General features: G+C 40.9%; 1 protein-coding gene across 1 annotated transcript in view; it reads left to right on the forward strand.

Annotated features, from left to right (window-relative positions):
- Window positions 1-5,429: 5,429 nt before the first annotated feature.
- Window positions 5,430-19,225, forward strand: part of LOC127042714 (dynein axonemal heavy chain 7-like) — a gene marked incomplete at its 5' end in the record, with an annotated part of 36,188 nt that continues 22,392 nt past the window's right edge. The window contains 2 exons of the mRNA XM_050935965.1: window positions 5,430-5,588; window positions 6,111-6,333. Coding sequence (XP_050791922.1) covers window positions 5,430-5,588; window positions 6,111-6,333 — 382 coding nt within the window. The remainder of the gene's footprint in view (window positions 5,589-6,110; window positions 6,334-19,225) is intronic.

A 19,225-nucleotide genomic window follows, 5' to 3' on the forward strand; every position in this document is an offset into this window, starting at 1 on the left:
GAAGGGCTTTTCAGCTTGTCACAGCAGCACAATGTAGAGGGAGCCCAGGCAGGTGGGTCAGAGGCTCAGTGGTACCCCAGTTCCAGGTGGCACCCCGGAGGAAACCCATCATAAGCAGCATCAACTTTCTGAATACTACAATCAGCTGAACAATGTAACTCTACAAATGACTGTACGTAAGAAACCAATGGATCAGCAACACTTACCTCCAGAGAGCCACCAACCACCAAAAAAATTGTTGTCTGCAGCCAGGCATTCAGATACTACAGAATTTGCTCTGAAGAGAACATCCAAGATATACACACCTAACATACTTAAAACCACCTTCACTAAACAAGACACTTCATCAAGAAGTAGAATCACATCATGGACACGGCCACCCAAATACCATGGGCAAAGCTGCTTCAATACCAAAAAAATAAACCCCACCAACTGATTGCACAACCCTAGTTGTCAACTGACACCCAACACTGGAATCCACTGGGGTATCATCAAACAATTGCAACCCATATTTGATGGGAACCCACATCCTTAAATAAATCTTTCTGAAATCCCCTCTTCTGCCCATCAGATCACCCCCCATCCTTGCCAAATTCATCATTAGAAGCAAGTGCACCACAGACCAGGTCATACCAACTCAAAGTGGCACCAGGCCCTGCCAGAACAACAGATGTAAAACCTTCAGATATATTTTCATTGCTCTGATGATCAGTACCCCCCACAACACACCTTTCAAAATTCATGGAGCCCATGCATGTCTATCACAACATGTGATGTACCCCATCCAGTGCATCAAATGCCCCAACAACTTTGTGGGTGAAACCAGACAATCGCTATGCTCTTGAATGAGCTCAACAGAAAAAATGATGAAAGACAAAAACACCATATCACCTATGGACGAACACTTTTCACAGAGTGATCACTCCATATCTGACCTCTCAGTCCTCATCCCCAAAGAAAACCAGCACAACAACTTCAAAAAGTGAGCCTGGGAACTTAAATAAATAACTCTGCAAGGCAGTAAAATCCATGGATTCAACAAAGACACTGGCTTTATGGCTCAATACAACGATTTGTAACATGCCCCACTGTCCACTAACCCTTAATTACCCACTTCATTTTAAGTGGTCTTTTGCAACATGTGCTAGCCTCTTATGCTTAACAATGTGTCCCTCTCAACTTGTATTTAGCACAGACTCTCTCATTTCCTTCCCCAGACCTGAAGAAGAGCTCTGTGAAATTCAAAAGCTTGTACCTTCCACCAACAGAAGTTGGTCTACTAGAAGAGACTACCTCACCTATCTATCCTGGGACCAACACAACTACAGCAACGCTGCAAATGCCTCAGTAAGCAGTTTCATTTCAAAGTTTCTATTTGACTTCATCATAGACCAGTTTTTAAATGTTTCTCTTGGCATGATTTCAACCTAATCTATGAAAAGAGTAAAGCCACTCTGAGGAGAGAGCTGTTTGTGCCATTGGGGACTTAGATTTTTAGAGATTTTTACAAGTTGTAATGATGTATGTGATCTTACAAATATGTGAATAATGTTATTTTTACAGAACTTGTCTGAAATAATAGGGCTCTTTCAAGGTACATTATTGTTAAACATAAAGCTGGTTCTGCTATTTCAAAATAACCATCCTGATATGGATCATTTATATTCTATGGCCAAGATTTTCAAAAGTGACTAGTCATTTTGGGTACCTCAATTTTGTGGGACCCAATTTAAAACACCTTAAAAGAGCCTGGTTTTTCAGACTATGAATGCTCAGCACTTTCTGAAAATCAGGCTTGCTTAGGATGTATCAGATAGGAGACCTAGAAACTGAAGCAGACAGAAACATTAGCCACATTTTAATATCTTGGCCATATACGAATATACGAATCTATTGTGTATGTGTATTATACATCTCTATCTTTCCTTACATACAGATGTACTCTTTTAAGTTATACTTATTTTACAGTATATACTTTCTATCTTCAAGGTATACGCAAGAAACATGGTTATATCATTTTAACTTGGAGCCTAAATGACAGCCTACAGCTATTTTTCTATCATACCCCAATATTATAAAGAATAGTGTTCTTATACTAGCCAAAAAGCCTCGGACATGCCTCCTCTACTGCTACTCCAAGCTATGTCTCTCCATGTCCATGTGAGTGGCTATCATGAGGAAGGCGTCTCAATAGCACTCCACTTTCTCTATCCTGATTCCAAGTGTGGGAAGTGGAATGCTGAGCCCTGGGAAGTGTGGGGGACATACAAATTTGGGAAATGCTGAGTAAGGGTGCACAGGAAACATTTTGCTTATCCTGGGGAAAATTTTCCCCTCCCAAGTTGGAACACAGAGTTGGAATTGTGAAATTTTTCACAAACTGACCATTTGAAAAAATATTCAGTTCAGGTCAATCAAAACATTTTGTTTCAATTTTGACTTTTTTCCCTATAATTCACTTAAATTTTGAAATAAAACATCATTTGTAACTGAAAACATGGAAATTTTGGCTTAGAAAATGTTAAATGGCACATTTCCACATTTTTCTAAACCCTTTTACCTCAAAAAAAATGTTCAAAAAGAGAAATTAATCCAAACTGACACTTTCCCACAAACAGGTTTGGTTTCAACAAATTGGCATTTTCCAATACATTTTTTTTTTTGCTTAAAAATTGCCCTACACTTCTACTGTTGAGTCTTCCTCTGTTCAGCCACCAAGCAGGGATTCTCAATCCCAATAGCTATAGGGGAGAGACTCAAGGAACAAAGGTCAGTTAGCATGCTTCCTCCTCAGCATCCATAAAGGGCGAAAATGAAATTGATTAATGTTACCTCATACTGAAAAATGGTGTCATCTTAAGTATGTCTTTTTGATGGTGGGTTATTGCTAGTTGCTGTGTGTATGTTTATTAATGCATTAATGAGGTTATGTAAGAGAGTGACTAGTTAAGGGTAAGATGCTGTGTTGTAATGGATAAATAATAATATGTGATGATGCCCTTCAGCCAAGGGCAATGAAAATGATTAGGGGGCTGGGGCAGAAATGAGTCTGAGGGAACTGGTCTTATTTAGTCTGCAGAAGAGAAGAGTGAGGGGGGATTTGATAGCAGCCTTCAACTACCTGAAGTGGGGTTCCAAAGAGGATGGAGCTAGGCTGTTCTAAGGGATGGCAGATGACAGAACAAGAAGCAATGGTCTCAAGTTGCAGTGGGGGAGGTACAGGTTGGTCTCAAGTTACAGTGAGGGAGGTCTAGGTTGGATATTAGGAAAAAACTATTTCACTAGGAGAGTGGTGAAGCACTGGAATGGGTTACCTAGAGAGATGGTGGAAACTCCATCCTTAGAGGTTTTTAAGGTCTGGCTTGACAAAGCCCTGTCTGGGATAATTTAGTTGGGGTTGGTCCTGCTTTGAGCAAGGGGTTGGACTAGATGAGCTCCTGAGGTTTCTTCCAACCCTAATCTATGATTTTATGATATGCAGTCATGATGACACATCTAACGCTGATGCCACATCATGGTATGAACATCTCAAGGTAATGCCACAGCTTATGTTGTGGCTCCCTGCAACTCTTCTTGGCGAAAGGGGCTCCTTTGCTGTTAAAAGCTGCGTGTATCTGCCCAGAACCCAGTTCCAAGCCCAAGTGCACTGTGCACTGATCCACTGAGCAGGTGTATAGGACAGTGTGAGAAAAGAATCTGCTGTCAGAGGCCACAAAATAACTCTTCAGCTGCTCCTTGGGGGCTACAGCAGCTCAGAGTCCCCTCATTTAGCAGCTTGCAGGGGAAGAATCCACACAGGAATGGATCTTCTGGCCCTGTCCTAATCCACCCTCACCCTGCCCTCGTCAGGACCCTGGAGCAAGAAGCTGATGCAAAATGGGCTCTGTGCCATGCAGGGAGTGAGTATCCCCTGCATGTCTCCTACTCACTCCATTAGCTTCCTCCCTCTGCCACAGTAGACCCTCACTACGGCCTCTATAGCCATGGAAATTGGGGCTGAATTTATCTCCTGGTCAGAGGTAGATTATGGTTTTATGGGGCCCTGCGACAGACCAAGTGAGGGGCCCCTCTCCACTCCTTCTACCTGCAGTTCTTCTGCCCATCCCACCCTTTTGGCTCTCCTGCCAGAGAAATGGGGTCAGAGTGTAAGGGCTTCCCCGGCCCGTCCGGCACTCCTGCCAGCGAGTGGAGTCGGGGTGCAGGGGCATCCATTTTTCCAGGGCCCCCCAGTTGGCTGGGACCCCTTGGCATGGGCCCCGTTGGCCCAGTGGCTAATCCACTACTACTCCTTGTATATACTAAGAAAATGGCTTTGTCTGCCAAATGACTGCTCTGAGAAGGTAGGTGTACTATATGCTATATGATCACGGTTTTCAATAAGTTAGGCTGGGTGTGATACCCTAACCCAGCTAACCTTTGGCTTTGCTCTGGCACTAGTGAGTTACATGATCAAATTAATTTTACTCTTTACCCTGGTGACAGATTGGAAGGGAAAAAAATGAAACCATGGTTCTCTGTTCAGAGTCCGCCAGCACTCCCATACTCTGTTCTAGTAGTATAAGAAAGGTTGATTTTTTTTAAATTGAATGACCAATTAGTACAAGCATTTACCTTGACTACATGCACAAAGCTGGCATTTCTGTGTCTACTTAGTAGGATTTCATAAATAAATCTGGTATTTATGTGTTAAACTTCCCATTTGCATATACAAATACCTAATTTGTTTATAAAAACCACACACAGATGTCCATTTTTGAAGAATAAATTGATGCTATTGGGTTTGAGAGTCAACACCCCACTGGGATGTATCAGGGCAGGGGTTTTTTAGAGCTATTGTTCCTGACTGTCCTATGCACTCAGAGAGCTCTACATTGATGGATATGAGGAAGGTTTATTTTACAGCCCTAAAGGCTGCACATTTTTACATTAAATTTTGCTGAAACTGAAGGAACTCTCTCGGCAGCGTTGGTTCTTCGCCCCACTCAGAACCAGCTCACTTTGCCTTTTGTCTTTACTGCTGTATGTTAGGATTTAGACAATACGCTGTGAGGAGTTGGCATTTTTTAAGTTGTCACCCTCAGAGATCTTTAACAGATACTTTGATCCCCAACTTTATATATATATATATATATATATATATATATATATAATATATATATATATATATATATATATATATATATATATATATATATATATATATATATATATATATATATATGTTTTAGATGATGAAAGGCCAGAATTTTACTTTTATGTTTCAGTAATAAATGAAGATCCCTCTGAACTGTTTAAAATGCATTTCTTATTAATTGTAGGTGAAGGATTAAAGGGGGTTTAAATAAGGGAAGCTAAACTGATTACTTTAGCGATGGCTCTGACTGCATATTCCTTTTTTTCATTTTCTTTTTTCCAATTTTCATTTCTTGTCTCATGACAGCCCTCTCTTTGATAGCATCATTTCTGACCTCTTCCCAAGGGTTGTCTTACCAACTTCTGACCGTGGCATCCTGGATGTATCCATCAGGGAAATCATGCAGAAAATGAATCTGCAGGCTTTTCTCTGGTACATCAAGAAGATAATGCAAGTCAGGCCATTTCTCTTCTAATTCTTTACAGCCTGAGTATGTAAACTGAGTTATTTGGTTTAAAAGTAATATAAAAGAACTTGAAGCCATCCTAATATATTAATATTTGAAATGCATATGTAGCTTTTCTTATAGTGATAGAATTGCTATTCTGTACCATTTAAACAACTTGATAAACACTTCTGGTGTAAAATCTTTACAAATGAAAATGGTTTCCCTTTGGAGGAAAAGAAAACTCTCTGTTTAGGTTCTCTTTATTTAGGGAAACTGTGATCTTACTCTTTAGAAGAACTGCTTCCATTTTGTATAATTTATTGCATTTCATAACTTTTAGATTCATACCATAACTCCTTAGAGTAAATTTCTACAAAGCCCTCCCTTTTGGGAGAATATTTAAATCTTGTCCTTTTAGAGAGGAAAAAAATTAGAATATGCACAGCTACTACTTTTATGGGGAAATGAGTGATCCCTCTGGGTTAAATATTTCATCATTATATATAAATGCAATTTTTTTTATACAAGAGCTACAAAATCATGCTAGTTCAGCATGGCTTTATGTTGGTAGGAAGCCCTCTAGGCGGTAAAACCTCTGCTTTGAAGGTACTTGCTGGGGTTTTTGAACTGCTGGAAGCAAAAGGTCTAATGGATCAACATAGAGTGGAGTATGTTTTCATCAGGCCAAAAGCTATCACTATGGCACAGCTGTATGGCACATTTGATCCAGTTTCACATGAATGGAGTGATGGTGGGTGTTTCACAAAGCAGAACAGAGCTCCTGTAGTGAAAACTACTAACCATTTTAATTATATTTTCATGTTTAGCCTATTTTGTAGTGCAATTTTCCAGAAGGGCTTGCCATTTGATTTCTAAGACTCAGGAAATTTGTTTGGGTGTTGTTTTGTTTAATTAATTAACAGCTGGTGATTTTTTTTCATTGTAAAATTAACTTAATTTATTTAAACCCACTTTTTTGAATTTGATAGCTAAATGGTAAGAGGACAAATTTCACAAAGACTATTTTAATGTGGCTAAGTGGACTGAAAATAGAGTAACTGCTTCAGACAAACTTCTAGCTACTGCTCGCTTTTGGTTAGGAGAGTAGTCATGAAAGTATCTTTGCAGTGCAGGAATAAAAATAATAAAAGTGATGAGATAGTCAGTTATGGAAAATCCTGCTCTGATTTACAGCCTCTCCAGCCTCATGGAAGTAAGGGCGTTGCCTGCTGTCAAGGCTGATTCCCCACTCTGGCACTTCAAGTGCAGAAGGTGGAGGCCTGCAAGGATTCTAAAAATTAATACTGGCAACTCCAGGCTTGTATTAACTCCCAAGGTTACAGCTTCTCTCTGACCTTAGATGGGTAGATGCTGCCACCACCCAAGTGCAAAACCCCCCTTTTCGGAACCCAAGAAAGCGCACTTGGGAATTTCTTCCTGTGGGGTACCCGCAAGACCTTTCATCCCCCCTTCAGGGAGGAGCTGAGAAAGAGAACAAAGGAAATGAGCTGTTGCCCCCAGCTAATTAAACAGCATATGCACAAACTTCTTAGGACACCAAAACTCCGATCCTGTTCTTAAAAAAGGTAAACATTATTAAAAACAAAAAGAAAGAAAGTACATTGGGAACTTAAGCTTTTGCTAGATTTAAAAGATCCACTTACAAAAATTAAACATCAAGAATAACCTTCTTGAGGTCCAGCTTAAAGGCTACAAGCAAAACGAAAACATTTGGGGTTAGCACAGTGGAGTCCAGAAGCCAATAAGAAATAAACAGAAATAAACCCAATCATCTTTTTAGACATTTTCTGATTTATGAGTAGGTTTTAGGTATGATTTGATGATTTCCATACCTGAGAAAAAGATTTTTACAGCATAGTCCCAGCCCTGTCTCTGCTCTGTCCCTTCTGTCCGGAGAACAACAACAGAACAGACAGAGGGAAGTTTTTTCCCAATTTAAAAAAGTTCTAGCCTTCCCATTGGCTCTTTTTTGTCAGGTGCCAACTCCCTTCCTTTTACCTGTGGGCTTAGAGAACAGCTATTAAGAGGGATATTTATAGCTAACTGGCTGCCTGGCTGGGTGTCCATAAAAGGGAGCTCCCCTCTCCCTTCATTTATCAAACCTGCTTTGAAAATCAGGGCAGAATTTGGCCACTGGATTGAGATTGAAATTTAAATCCAGCTTTCTACAGTTTTTAGATATTGAGAGGTGGAAACTTATTAACTCAATCATTTAAAGAATATACATGCGTCTTTCCTGTAATACATCCTCTTTTGAGCACTGCAATGAATTGGGTATCATAAGAAGATTGTTTTGTACTATCGTTTAATCTATTTCTAAACCGAACAGTCACAAGGGAGCATGAGGAGGAAGCAGTCAAGAGAGGATGGGAAATGAATATCAGGAAGCAAAGACATTTAACAAACAAGAATTTCCAAAATGGAAACAAACATGTGGCTTCAATCAGCAGTGCACAGTCATGAATGTGCTCATTTTCGTAAAGCCCTAGAAGCAAATATGCCATATGAGAGAGAAGCGTAGTATATGACACAATGGCAAAGGCAAGACAAAAAGCTCCCTTCATACAAACTCGATGTAGAAGTGTAAGACAACATTCAATAATTAAGTTACAACATTAAAATATACAGTGGTGGCACAGAAGAAAGAAAGAGGCAAATTAATAAGCCAGGGCCAGGGAGAGTGACTGTACTGTTAGCAGTGTTTTGCAATGATAAGACAAAACTGTCAGACGGTTGGATTCAGGAAGACTGTTGCAGGTGGTAAGAGGGAAAGTGTTTTAATGAGAATAACAGGATTTTCCAAAGGAACAGAGTGAGGGAGGCAGCACTAGGTTAGTGGAGAGAGGAAAGCAGAGAGACAGCAAAGTAATTGCACAATTAATGTTGTGTGGTAATTTTGTGCCACATCCATCTCTTCATCAGCGAAGGTCTCAGTCATACTTTTGCAGAGATAGCTGTTGAGGCTCTCAGTATTTTCCGTAGCAATGCATTGCCCTCACATAAGGAAGTGTAGATAATAACTGAAAACTGTCCCAGTCATGCAGGCAGAAAGACAAGACGTGAGCGGAGGTGGTTTAAATAGGTTTCAACTTTATTAACTTAACTCATCTGGGAACTATCTGGCAATAACCCATTCAGTGCAGGTCATCTCTCCTTCCCTAATCTGCTCATTTGGCAGAGGGCAGCTGTCAGCCTGCCATCCCTGGGGTCTAGCCCATTCCTGGCACCCCATTGCCCTCTCCTAGTATGAGGGTTAAGGGGCTAGGGAAAGAGGGTTGTCTCCTCACTTTACCAGACATAAGGAGCCCAACCATGATCCCCAGTTTCTTTAGGAGATGCTTTCTCCTAAGTCCACTCCCAATTTCAGTTTATCATGGAATCAGAGCCCAGTGGAACAAGTATCTGCACTGGACACCTACCAAATTGTGACAACTTGAACTGCACCTCGTGACCTACCCACTGCATCCTTGGGCTGCAATGAGGAAGGCAAGAAAACCTACTCAGCCTGGCAGTGGGGGAAAAATTGCTTCCCAGGCCCTAAAAAGGTAACTAGTGCAATACCTGTGATGGGTTGGATCACAGAAACCGCCTTGGGAGCTGCCAACCGATGTGCCAAGACTACTTCTGTCCCTGTTTTCCCTGCCAGCTCAGGACTTCAGCCCCCTGTCTTCCTGAGCCAGACACTCCTGTCTGCTTCAGCAAAGACCCAGAATCTGAATTACCTGCCGCAAAGCTGCAGGTTTACCTGAAAACAGCTCACAGAAGTGTGCTTGTCTTTAGCACCCAGATGCCCAACACCCAATGGGGTCTAAACCCAAATAAATCCCTTTTACCCTGTGTCATAAACAGATAGCTAAGGGTTAATGTCTCTTTCACCTGAAGCACCTGACCAGAGGACCAATCAGGAAACCGGATTTTTTCAACTTTGGGTGGAGGGAATTTTGTGTCTGAGGTCTTTTGTCTGTCTGCCTGTTTTCTCTGAGCTTTGGAGAAGTAGTTTCTACTTTCTAGTCTTCTGTTTCTAAGTGTAAGGACAAAGAGATCAGATAGTAAGTTATATGGTTTCTTTTCTTTGGTATTTGCATGAATATAAGTGCTGGAGTGCTTTGATTTGTATTCTTTTTGAATAAGGCTGTTTATTCAATATTCTTTTAAGCAATTGACCCTGTGTTGTATCATCTTAATACAGAGAGCCCATTTGTATGTATTTTTCTTTCTTTTTATATAAAGCTTTCTTTTAAGACCTGTTGGATTTTTTCTTTACTTCAGGGAAATTGAGTCTGTACTCACCAGGGAATTGGTGGGAGGAAGAAATCAAGGGGAGATCTGTGTGTTGGATTGCTAGCCTGATTTTGCATTCCCTCTGGGGGAATAGGAAAGTACTTTTTGTTTCCAGGACTGGAAACAGAGAGGAGGAGTCCCTCTGTGTAGTTTCACAGAGCTTGTGTCTGTGTATCTCTTCAGGAGCACCTGGAGGGGGGAAGGGAAAAAGGATTATTTCCCTTTGTTGTGAGACTCAAGGGATTTGGGTCTTGGGGTCCCAGGGAAGGTTTTTCAGGGGGACCAGAGTGCCCCAAAACACTCTAATTTTTTGGGTGGTGGCAGCAGGTACCAGGTCCAAGCTGGTAACTAAGCTTGGAGGTTTTTCATGCTAACCCCCATATTTTGGACGCTAAGGTCCAAATCTGGGACTAAGGTTATGATATGGTGTTAGCGGTGGGATATAGACAGAATCCAGAAGCCAGTAGGAATATTATATTTTTCTCTTCTCTGCTAAGGGCTTTTTAGCAGAGAGAAACAGTTGGTTTTAAAAGGGAACCAGAGAGAATTTTTTTTTCTGCTCTCTCTGGCAGTTTGTGGCTTGCATGTTAAGCAAGAAGCCATTACCAGACTGTTAAGGGTCTTTTGTCATGCAATAGCCCTCCTATTAGGAGGCAAGTTCCAGCACTATATGAATCCAAACAGAGCCTGTATAAAGCTTATGCAGGGTAAACCCATAAATTGTACGCCCTCTATAACACTGATAGAGAGATATGGACAGTTGTTTGCTCCCCGAGGTATTAATACATACTCTGAGTTAAATAATAAGTAAAAAGTGATTTTATTAAATACAGAAAGTAGGATCTAAGTCGTTCCAAGTGGTAACAGACAGAACAAAGTAGGCTACCAAGCAAAATAAAATAAAAATGTGCAGATCTATATCTAATTAAACTAAATACAGATAAGATCCTCACCAGTTCCAGAATGCCCCCTTTTACAAGCTAATCTTCTTTTAGTCTGGGTCCAGCAATTACTCGCACCCCCTGTAGTTACTGTCTTTTGCTTCAGTTTCCTTTAAGTATCCTGGGGGCATGGAGAGGTTCCTTCTTTAGCCAGATGAAGACTAAATGGAGGGGTCTTCTACAGGTTTAAATAGACTTTCTCTTGTGGGTGGAGACCCCCTTCTCACTCCTATGCAAAGTCCAGCTCCAGGATGGAGTTCTGGAGTCACTTGGGCAAGTCACATGTCCATTCATGACTTAGTCTTTACAGGCAGAAGCCATTGTCCACATGGTATCTTGTATGTCTCCAGGAAGTCTTCTTATGTGGATTGGAGCCTTCCAAGCTCTTTCTTCTGTTAAGTGCTTCCTGACTGAGCACCTAATTTGCACATTCCTTTCCCAAGAAGTGACCAAATGTTCTAACTAAGGCCACTTAGAAATTAAGCAATTATATGGCCAATGTTCATAACTTTGAACACACAAATGGTGCCTGCATACAACTAGATGAACATAGCCAATAGATCATAACCTTTAGATAGATATGTTACATGGCATATGTTGCAAAACCCTATTCCAGTTATATCATACATACATTTATGAGCACCCCCACCCCATAAAGCCTTATGGGGTACACTGTCCCAATACCCATAGCAGAACAAAAATCCCGGGGGTGGAAACAGTTGATCTGGGAATGCAGTGGTGTCTCACTGCAGACAAAAGGCTTATATGACCTCCCCTTGTGTGTGTAGGAGCCAATGGACATCCGCTGAGCCATCCTCCAACCAGTCAATCTGCTCGGCCAATGCTAGCCCCACTTCCAGCTGCTCCTCCCTCAACTCACAAGGGAGCTGGCTTTTAGAAGAAGGGAAGGAGGAATAAAGATGAAAGAAGAGAACCCCTTTAATGATCCACAACCCCTTTCCTCCTGCTAGGTCAGACAAAGACTCCACACCTTTGAGGCTGTATAGGTGCATTTGTACTGCCTTTGGACAGTTGTTTCCACTCATGGCCCTACCACACACTCTACATCTGTGTTCACAATAATCATCTGATATATGTCGGTCAATTTGATCATTAGTGTAACAGGTGTGGCTATCAATAGAGATGTGTTGCCTGATCTGAAGACTTCTTATTGAGCATAATGCAAACTACACTGAAATGGACTGGGCAACAGAGTGCCATGGGTAGGGGGCAGGGGAGAGAAGAGAAAAACAAATCAGAAAAGCAGATAAAATAAATATAAAAAAGGAGATGGTGTAATCAATTTTTGATTGTTTAGCTTTAATGGGACTACCTGGAGTGCATCAAGTTAAGCAAACCTTTAAGTCTTACTGGGACATTTTTGTTTATGCAGGTGCTCATCTTGCCACACATACCTTTTAATTTATTTAACGAAATTGACAGTACTGGATTTCATAGCACAGGAAGGTAAAACCTAGGGACTGGTGCCAATTTAGTAGGGTTGTAGCTTCCTGAGTATTTTAGGATAGAACCAGTGTAGAGAATATCTTACTTAAAATACTTTACATATTAAAAAACAAGCCGAGGGGAGGGAAGAACATAAAAGGATTCAAAAATCTATAAAAACATTCACCAACAGATGAACTGTTGTTTTGCTAACTTGACTTTTTCCTATGTGTGAAATGTTTTAGCTCAAATATCAGGTTTTGCTTTGGGAAAGTGGTAAAATTAAATTACGCATGCTATGTTGATGGTAAAAGTTAATAGAAATTTTAATGAAAGTGCAAACTATATAGGGTTTGAACTCAATATCCTTGAAATATAAGGACTTTATCCCCTGGCAACACAGCTTTTGGTAACATCCAAAAACATGAAATGTGTTTTTCAAGGGATTAGGAAGAGCAGAGTTAATACTCTATGTGAAATGTTCTTTCTTATTAAAAAAAATTGCATTAATTAAATGCAATTAAATTAAATTAAGAGTTGAAAATGTAGTGATCCAGTTATTATTATTTTTCATAGTGTGGACTACATTTTAGTAGAGCAATCACCTCCTCTCCAAACCTCACAGTTACAATTGCACAACATCTCTAGAGCAACAGCAATAAATGTGTACGTAGAAAAGTAATATTAAGAAAGTATTTTTATATTTTAATACACTAAGATTTTTATGTCTTCTGTCACTGTCACACTTTGGGGCTCTATAAAATAATAAATTGTGCAACTTTAATGAAGGATCAAATGGTATCTGCAATATGTTCCGTATTCAGCATATTTGCAGCCACAAAATATTGAAGTGGCTGTTTCCACGAACTGCTTAGAGCAAAAAGCAGGGGAACAGGGCAAGGTGTGTGGACGCAGATCTTGTCCTCTCCCCAACAGAATCATCACGGGGGAAATCTGTGGAGCAGAACCTCAGCTGGTGCAATTGTCTAACTTCAATTGTGTAGCTGGCGGATCTTTGCCTGAGACCAAATCTATGTTTCCCACCTGCTATGCAGAAATAATCCCCACTGCAGACAATTTGGACCGATAGGTCCGTATAACTTGAAATACAGTTTGGACATATGGCTCAGTTGCCTGCAGCTAAAATATCAAAATAGAATTGTATTATGTCTCATTTAGATGACAGAGATACTGTTAACATGTTGCAAGAATAATAGCTTAGTACCATGTACTGAAGCAGAAAGGAGATGTTTCTTCTTATGTTCTATTCATAGCTTTTTAATTTAAATTTAAAAATACACTTTTCAAACTCAGTTCTGCCAATCTATGCAAAATGGCTACACTTCAAGGACTATTTATTTATTTATTTATTTAGATCTGTTAAAGCCCTGATCTGTAAAAGAATTTAAGCACATATGTAAGTCCTGTGGGCTCCAATGGTACATAAGCATACGCTTAAAATTAAGCAAGTGTTTAAATGCTTTGATGAATAGGGATGCACTTAAATATGTCCTTAATGTTAAGCATGTGCTTAAATGTTTTTGGGCCCAAAATGCGCTATCCAATACTCTTGGTCAGTGGCTCTCAAACTGTGGGTCAGGACCCTTTTAATGGGGTCACCAGGGCTGGTGCTAGACTTACTGAGGCCTGGGGCTCAGGCTTTGGCTTCAGCCATGGGCAGCAGGACTCAGGTTACAGCCCCCTCCCCTCCCCTTCTTCTCATTTTTTGAAATCACTTAAGAGATATCTGAAATAGGAACAGATGAGTCTCTCTCTCATCATCTGTAAAAACAACAAGCAGCATTGATAAGGATGTCAAAATTAGATCTGTGTAAATAACAGGTTTTTCGGTTCACTGGCAATTCTGAAAAATAGGGGAAAAAGTTTGTTTTGCATCAACGTTTTTATTTTTAGGGGGGCAAATCACAGCTGAAAAAAATTGCTTCTGATTGAATGAAACTTTCCATTTTGATTTTTAACATTTTAAAACACTATTTAATGTTTCAAATAAAATTAAAGGAAATAGCAAAGCACTAAAGTTGTTTTGGATAGAAAAACTGAGATGTTTCATTCTGAAAATGTAAAAACAAAATGTTGAGACTCTTTTGGACTTTTTGTTTCATTTTATTTTTGACCAAAACAATTCACCGAAATCAGCACAAATTCACAAGCGTTTCAGTTGCACCAAATCTACTTTCTCTGAGAGACTCAGGAGGCCTGTGGCTGGACACTGAATGGCAGGAAGGCCTTCTAGGCCTGATGCAGCCACACTTTCTCAATTTGCTATCAGTACTGTTGCCCCAGAATGGAGGGGTGTGTTACCCCAGAATTTGATCAAGCTAATTGCAATCATATTCTGTGCATTCCACCACCAGGAATTAATAAAGTAGAATACCACATAGTTAAGGGTTAATTTGAACAAGCAAGGCTTCTGGCAGCAAGGTCAAATGCTAACTGCAGGCTTGCAATTTCTTCTAATCAGAATGGAAGGAAGGGAGCAAAGAGTCAACAAATTGAAACTGAAAGAAAATAAGTGGATGGAGACCTTGAATTTAGGCACCTTTGATCTTGAAGCTTATTATGACAAGGGCCCTATCAAATTCACGGCCTTGAAAAATGTGTCACGGATCGTGAAATCTGGTCTCCCCCCGTGAAAACTGGTAATTTTGTGCTTTTGCCTGATACTATACAGATTTCACAGGGGAGACCAGTGTTTCTCAGATTGGGGATCCTGACCCAAAAGGCAGTTGCAGAGGAATCACAAGGTTGTTTTAGGGGGGTCAGTATTGCCACCCTTACTTCTGTGCTGCCTTCAGAGCTGGGCAGCCAGACAGTGGTGGCTGTTGGCCGGGCAGCCAGCAGAAGCATATGTGGCAATACCATACCATACCATGCCATGCCACCCTTACTTCTGTGCTGCTGCCTTCAGAGCTGGGCAGCCATAGAGTGGCAGCTGCTGACTGAGGACCCAGCACTGAGGGCAGCAGCACAGAAGTAAGGGTGACAATACCATACCACGCCATCCTTACTTCTGTGCTGCTCCTGGCGGCAGTTCTGCCTTGATAGCCAGGCTCCGAGCCAGCAGTTGCTGCTCTCCAGCTGCCCGGATCTGAAGGCAGTGCCACCATCAGCAGCTGTACAGGGAGCAGTACTGCAACTCCCCCTCCAATAACTTTGTGACACCTCTCCCCTCACACAACTCCTTTTTGGGTCCGGATCCCTACAATTACAACTCTGTGAAATTTCAGATTTAAATAGCTTAAATCATGAAAATTGCTATATTTAAAATCCTATAGCCATGAAATTGACCAAATTGGACCGTGAATTTGGTAGGACCCTAATTATGACTACATTAGGAATGTTTTGTTGATAAATAGTTTATTGAAGTTAGAAGAGGTGATGACCCAGTAGGGGTCACTATGAGCTGGATGTTTTGTAAACATTTGTTATAAAAAACCTGGATAATAGAATGTACTTTGGAGCAGTTACCTGAAGCTACCTTGAGAGATTTTTTCCTGACACCAAACTCCCTGGCGGAGAAGCAACCAGCCATTGTTGAACTGCTGCTAATTGCTCAATACCATCTTATATTCAGAGTAATTATTTGGGATGACCTAAAGCTATTGTTTATGTCTGTTGTGCTTAAATTAATAAATAGTAGTTTTAGATAAGAGCACACTTACTTGTATTAATCTTTCATCAGTCAGAAGTGCTGTGTGCTCATTGACTTATTCCTGATGCCGCATGCAGTGAAACAGTTAAATTACCACTGCTTTTGGTTCTGAAAACCATGGGTAACATATTTGGTGAGATAGTTGCCAGGAGTGGTGGAGAAGGGGGGACAAATGACACAATTACTTTGTTTTTGTTTGTTTGTTTGTTTGTTTGTTTGCAATAGTGGAGGGGGACAATGGAACAGGGTCGCAACCTATAATTTTCCACGTTATAGCCCATGAATTGATTAATGGTCACATTCCGTTACTGATTCAGGGCTCAGGACTAACAGCCTGGTTGGGTAAAAAGATATGTCAGAAGGAAAGGGAACATCTGGAAAGAAAGAAAAGTTGGAAATGATTTTGGGTAACAGCCTGGCAGATTTTATACAGGAGCGTGATAATGGTCTCTGGAAGCCTGAATGCTTTACTGGTCCTGGAGCATTCCTGCAGCTCTGTAAGCAGATGGTAGTGATGCTAGTAGATAAATGAAATAAAACAGTTAAAGGCAGAAATAGAGGAGTAAAAGAACGAGAACACTGAAAAAGACAAAGAAATATACAGCCTGAGGACAGCTCAGATAGTGGCACTGCAGAAGCAGGGGTGTGACAGTGAGTGAGAGAATAACAGGTTGCAGCAGAAGTGTGTGGCTTGAAACAGCAGACAATGGAGAGTGAAGGAATTGTTAGGGCCTTACCAAAGAATTCCCAGGATAAGACCCTAACCCTAGGCAGATCACAGGGAATGTAAGAGACAAAGTTGTGCTCTCAGAGCCACGTTGGGAGAGCAAAAGGGAATAGTGGTCACAATTTGAGAGAGTTGTAGCCTAGGAAGGGGCAGGCAGGTCAGCAGAAGATGTCTACTTGTGTCCTTCTCATTATGAGTATGAGAGGAGCTTCCTTTTCCCTTGGGCTCTTCTGGGCAGTCCCCATATGGTCCCTTACTTGAAACACTGGAAGAGCTGCAGGCACCCATGCCCATAGCCCCCATGGTAAGGAATATTGGTCCCCAGTGGGGGTAATCAAGCAGAAGAAGAATGAGTAGAGGCCAGGTCCTTCACCCCTGTCCAGGCTAGTGCTGCAGGACAATTGATTGGCCCGTTAACCCAGAGCATAGCCTTGGGATGTCTAGCAAGGATAGCTGGCACCCTCTGTCTCACTCCAGCAGCAACTCCCACTCTCCTCTTGGATCGGGGATTGGAGTATGGGTTTGCAGATGCTTTGGTCCATGGAGCCCTACTTCTAGATTTGTTGTTGCTGTGTGTACTTTTCTTGGCTTAGGTTTTCCTTTCTCCCTAAGCCATTCTACATACGCACACACACACACTACCCTCTTCTTTCACTCCCTCTCTCTACGCTTCTTGTCTCTTCCCCTTCTCTCTACTTCCTCTCTCCCCCCTCCTGCTCCTTCTGCTTATTCCTCCCCTACTTTTTTGTGTGTGTGTGTGTGTGTGTGCTTTTTGTTTTCAAAGTTAAGGGTTAAATCTACAGTTGGCTTTACTGAAAGTATTTTATTGTAATTGGCGTATCCCACTCATATAATCTTGAGTCATATTCTTTACCATGTTGATAATCCACACCTGCATTTGCATGCATGCCAGGGCCAAGGAAATATTACTCTGAAGGGCACCAACAGCCTGTAGGAGACAGAGGTGGTCCTCTTCTTGGGATTGCTCCTATTCCTCTAAATGTGTTCCACCGCATCCTGTATGGATCTTATCTGATCTCAGGATACCTTCAGGAGTTGCTAAATCCTTTAGATGTTGACCCATTGCATTCATTTCATTCGCAATCACCTCCTCATTTGTGCTATGTGTTAGGACATATTGCTGTTGTCTATGTCTATGTATACATAGAGACGGGTACTCAGATGGGGAGATTGGGATTGGGTTGAGAAGCGAGGGGCTTGGCAGGGACAGGACAGAGAGAGAGAGAAAATGGGGAAGGGAAAAATAAGCGTCTAAAACCAGAAAATAATCAAAAGAAGAGGGGAAATCGCTTGATAAGAGGAAAGGAGGATGGACTTAGAGAAAAAATATGTAAAATTGTAAAAAAAAAAGCTTCTCTGGGAAAACACCTCTGATGAAGTGGGTTTTAGCCTGTGAAAGCTTATGCCCAAATAAATTTGTTAGTGTCCGAGGTGCCACAAGGGCTTCTCATTGTTTTTACAAACACCAAAAGTGTCTGAGAAAAGGAAAAAGCCGGACACAAGAGAAAAGAACAAGTGAAATGAACGAGGAGGTTGAGGAAAAACAAAGTGCACATAATTTATTCACTAGAAGGTTTGCTGCCAAAATGTTGTGATTATGTACACATAATTGAGCAATAAGGCATGACGGAGTGCGATTAAGAATTAATAATTACACAACTTGGTGTTTGTTAGGTACGGGGACAAAGGCTGAGGCTTGCTGACTGCCAAGGTTTCTTTATTTGGTTTACAGATTTCTGCATTTACTCTGCTCTTTTTTCAGCATTACCCTCCTCCCCCATTTCTACACCCTCTGTGCTCTCTTTGCGTACACCTGCTTCCCTATTAAACGGTACATGGGCAGTAGCTTTAGCTTCAGCCCACTGCACTGCAGCCATTACACTCTTGTTTGCACATTCCAATAGAGATTGTGCATGACACACCCCCATGGATCTTTATTTGTCTCTCTCACTATATATAGATCACATACATAAAAACTATGTTAAGAGAAAATTATTAAGGTTGCGAAGTTAAGTACTCAAAAGTTAGGAAATGTCCAATGCTTCAGAAGAGATTACTTTCTATTTGGGAATCACTAACAGGGCATGGTGAAAATAATGGGAGGAAAAATCAAGCTGGTGGACTGTGTGAAGAAGGTTAAGAATAAAACTGCAAATAAGGCTGAATTTATAATTTGCTCTGTGACTATTTAGCTGAGTCTGTTTGCAAAAGTTCAGCTGTCGTCCAGTGGAAAGGCAGAAAAGTTTGAGCTTAAATTGAGAATTAGCAAGTGCAAAATGGGAATGCTGGAGCATTCTTAATAAGGAACATCTATTTATTTACTCTAAATGAGAACTATCAACTTGAAGAGCAAATTGAACCTTTATTGTCTGAGCCTTATGGCTTGTCTGAAAAAGTCTTCAACTTGTGAGCATAAATACATTAGATTTTGAGGCACTATACTGGTACTATAATGATAGGGATCCTACAAGTATCAAGGATACATTGAGCAATAGATTTTATTCCTTCAAAATCCACACTCACATTTTAGAAG

Source organism: Gopherus flavomarginatus, chromosome 1, assembly GCF_025201925.1.
Source record: "Gopherus flavomarginatus isolate rGopFla2 chromosome 1, rGopFla2.mat.asm, whole genome shotgun sequence".
Taxonomy (NCBI): Eukaryota; Metazoa; Chordata; order Testudines; family Testudinidae; genus Gopherus; species Gopherus flavomarginatus.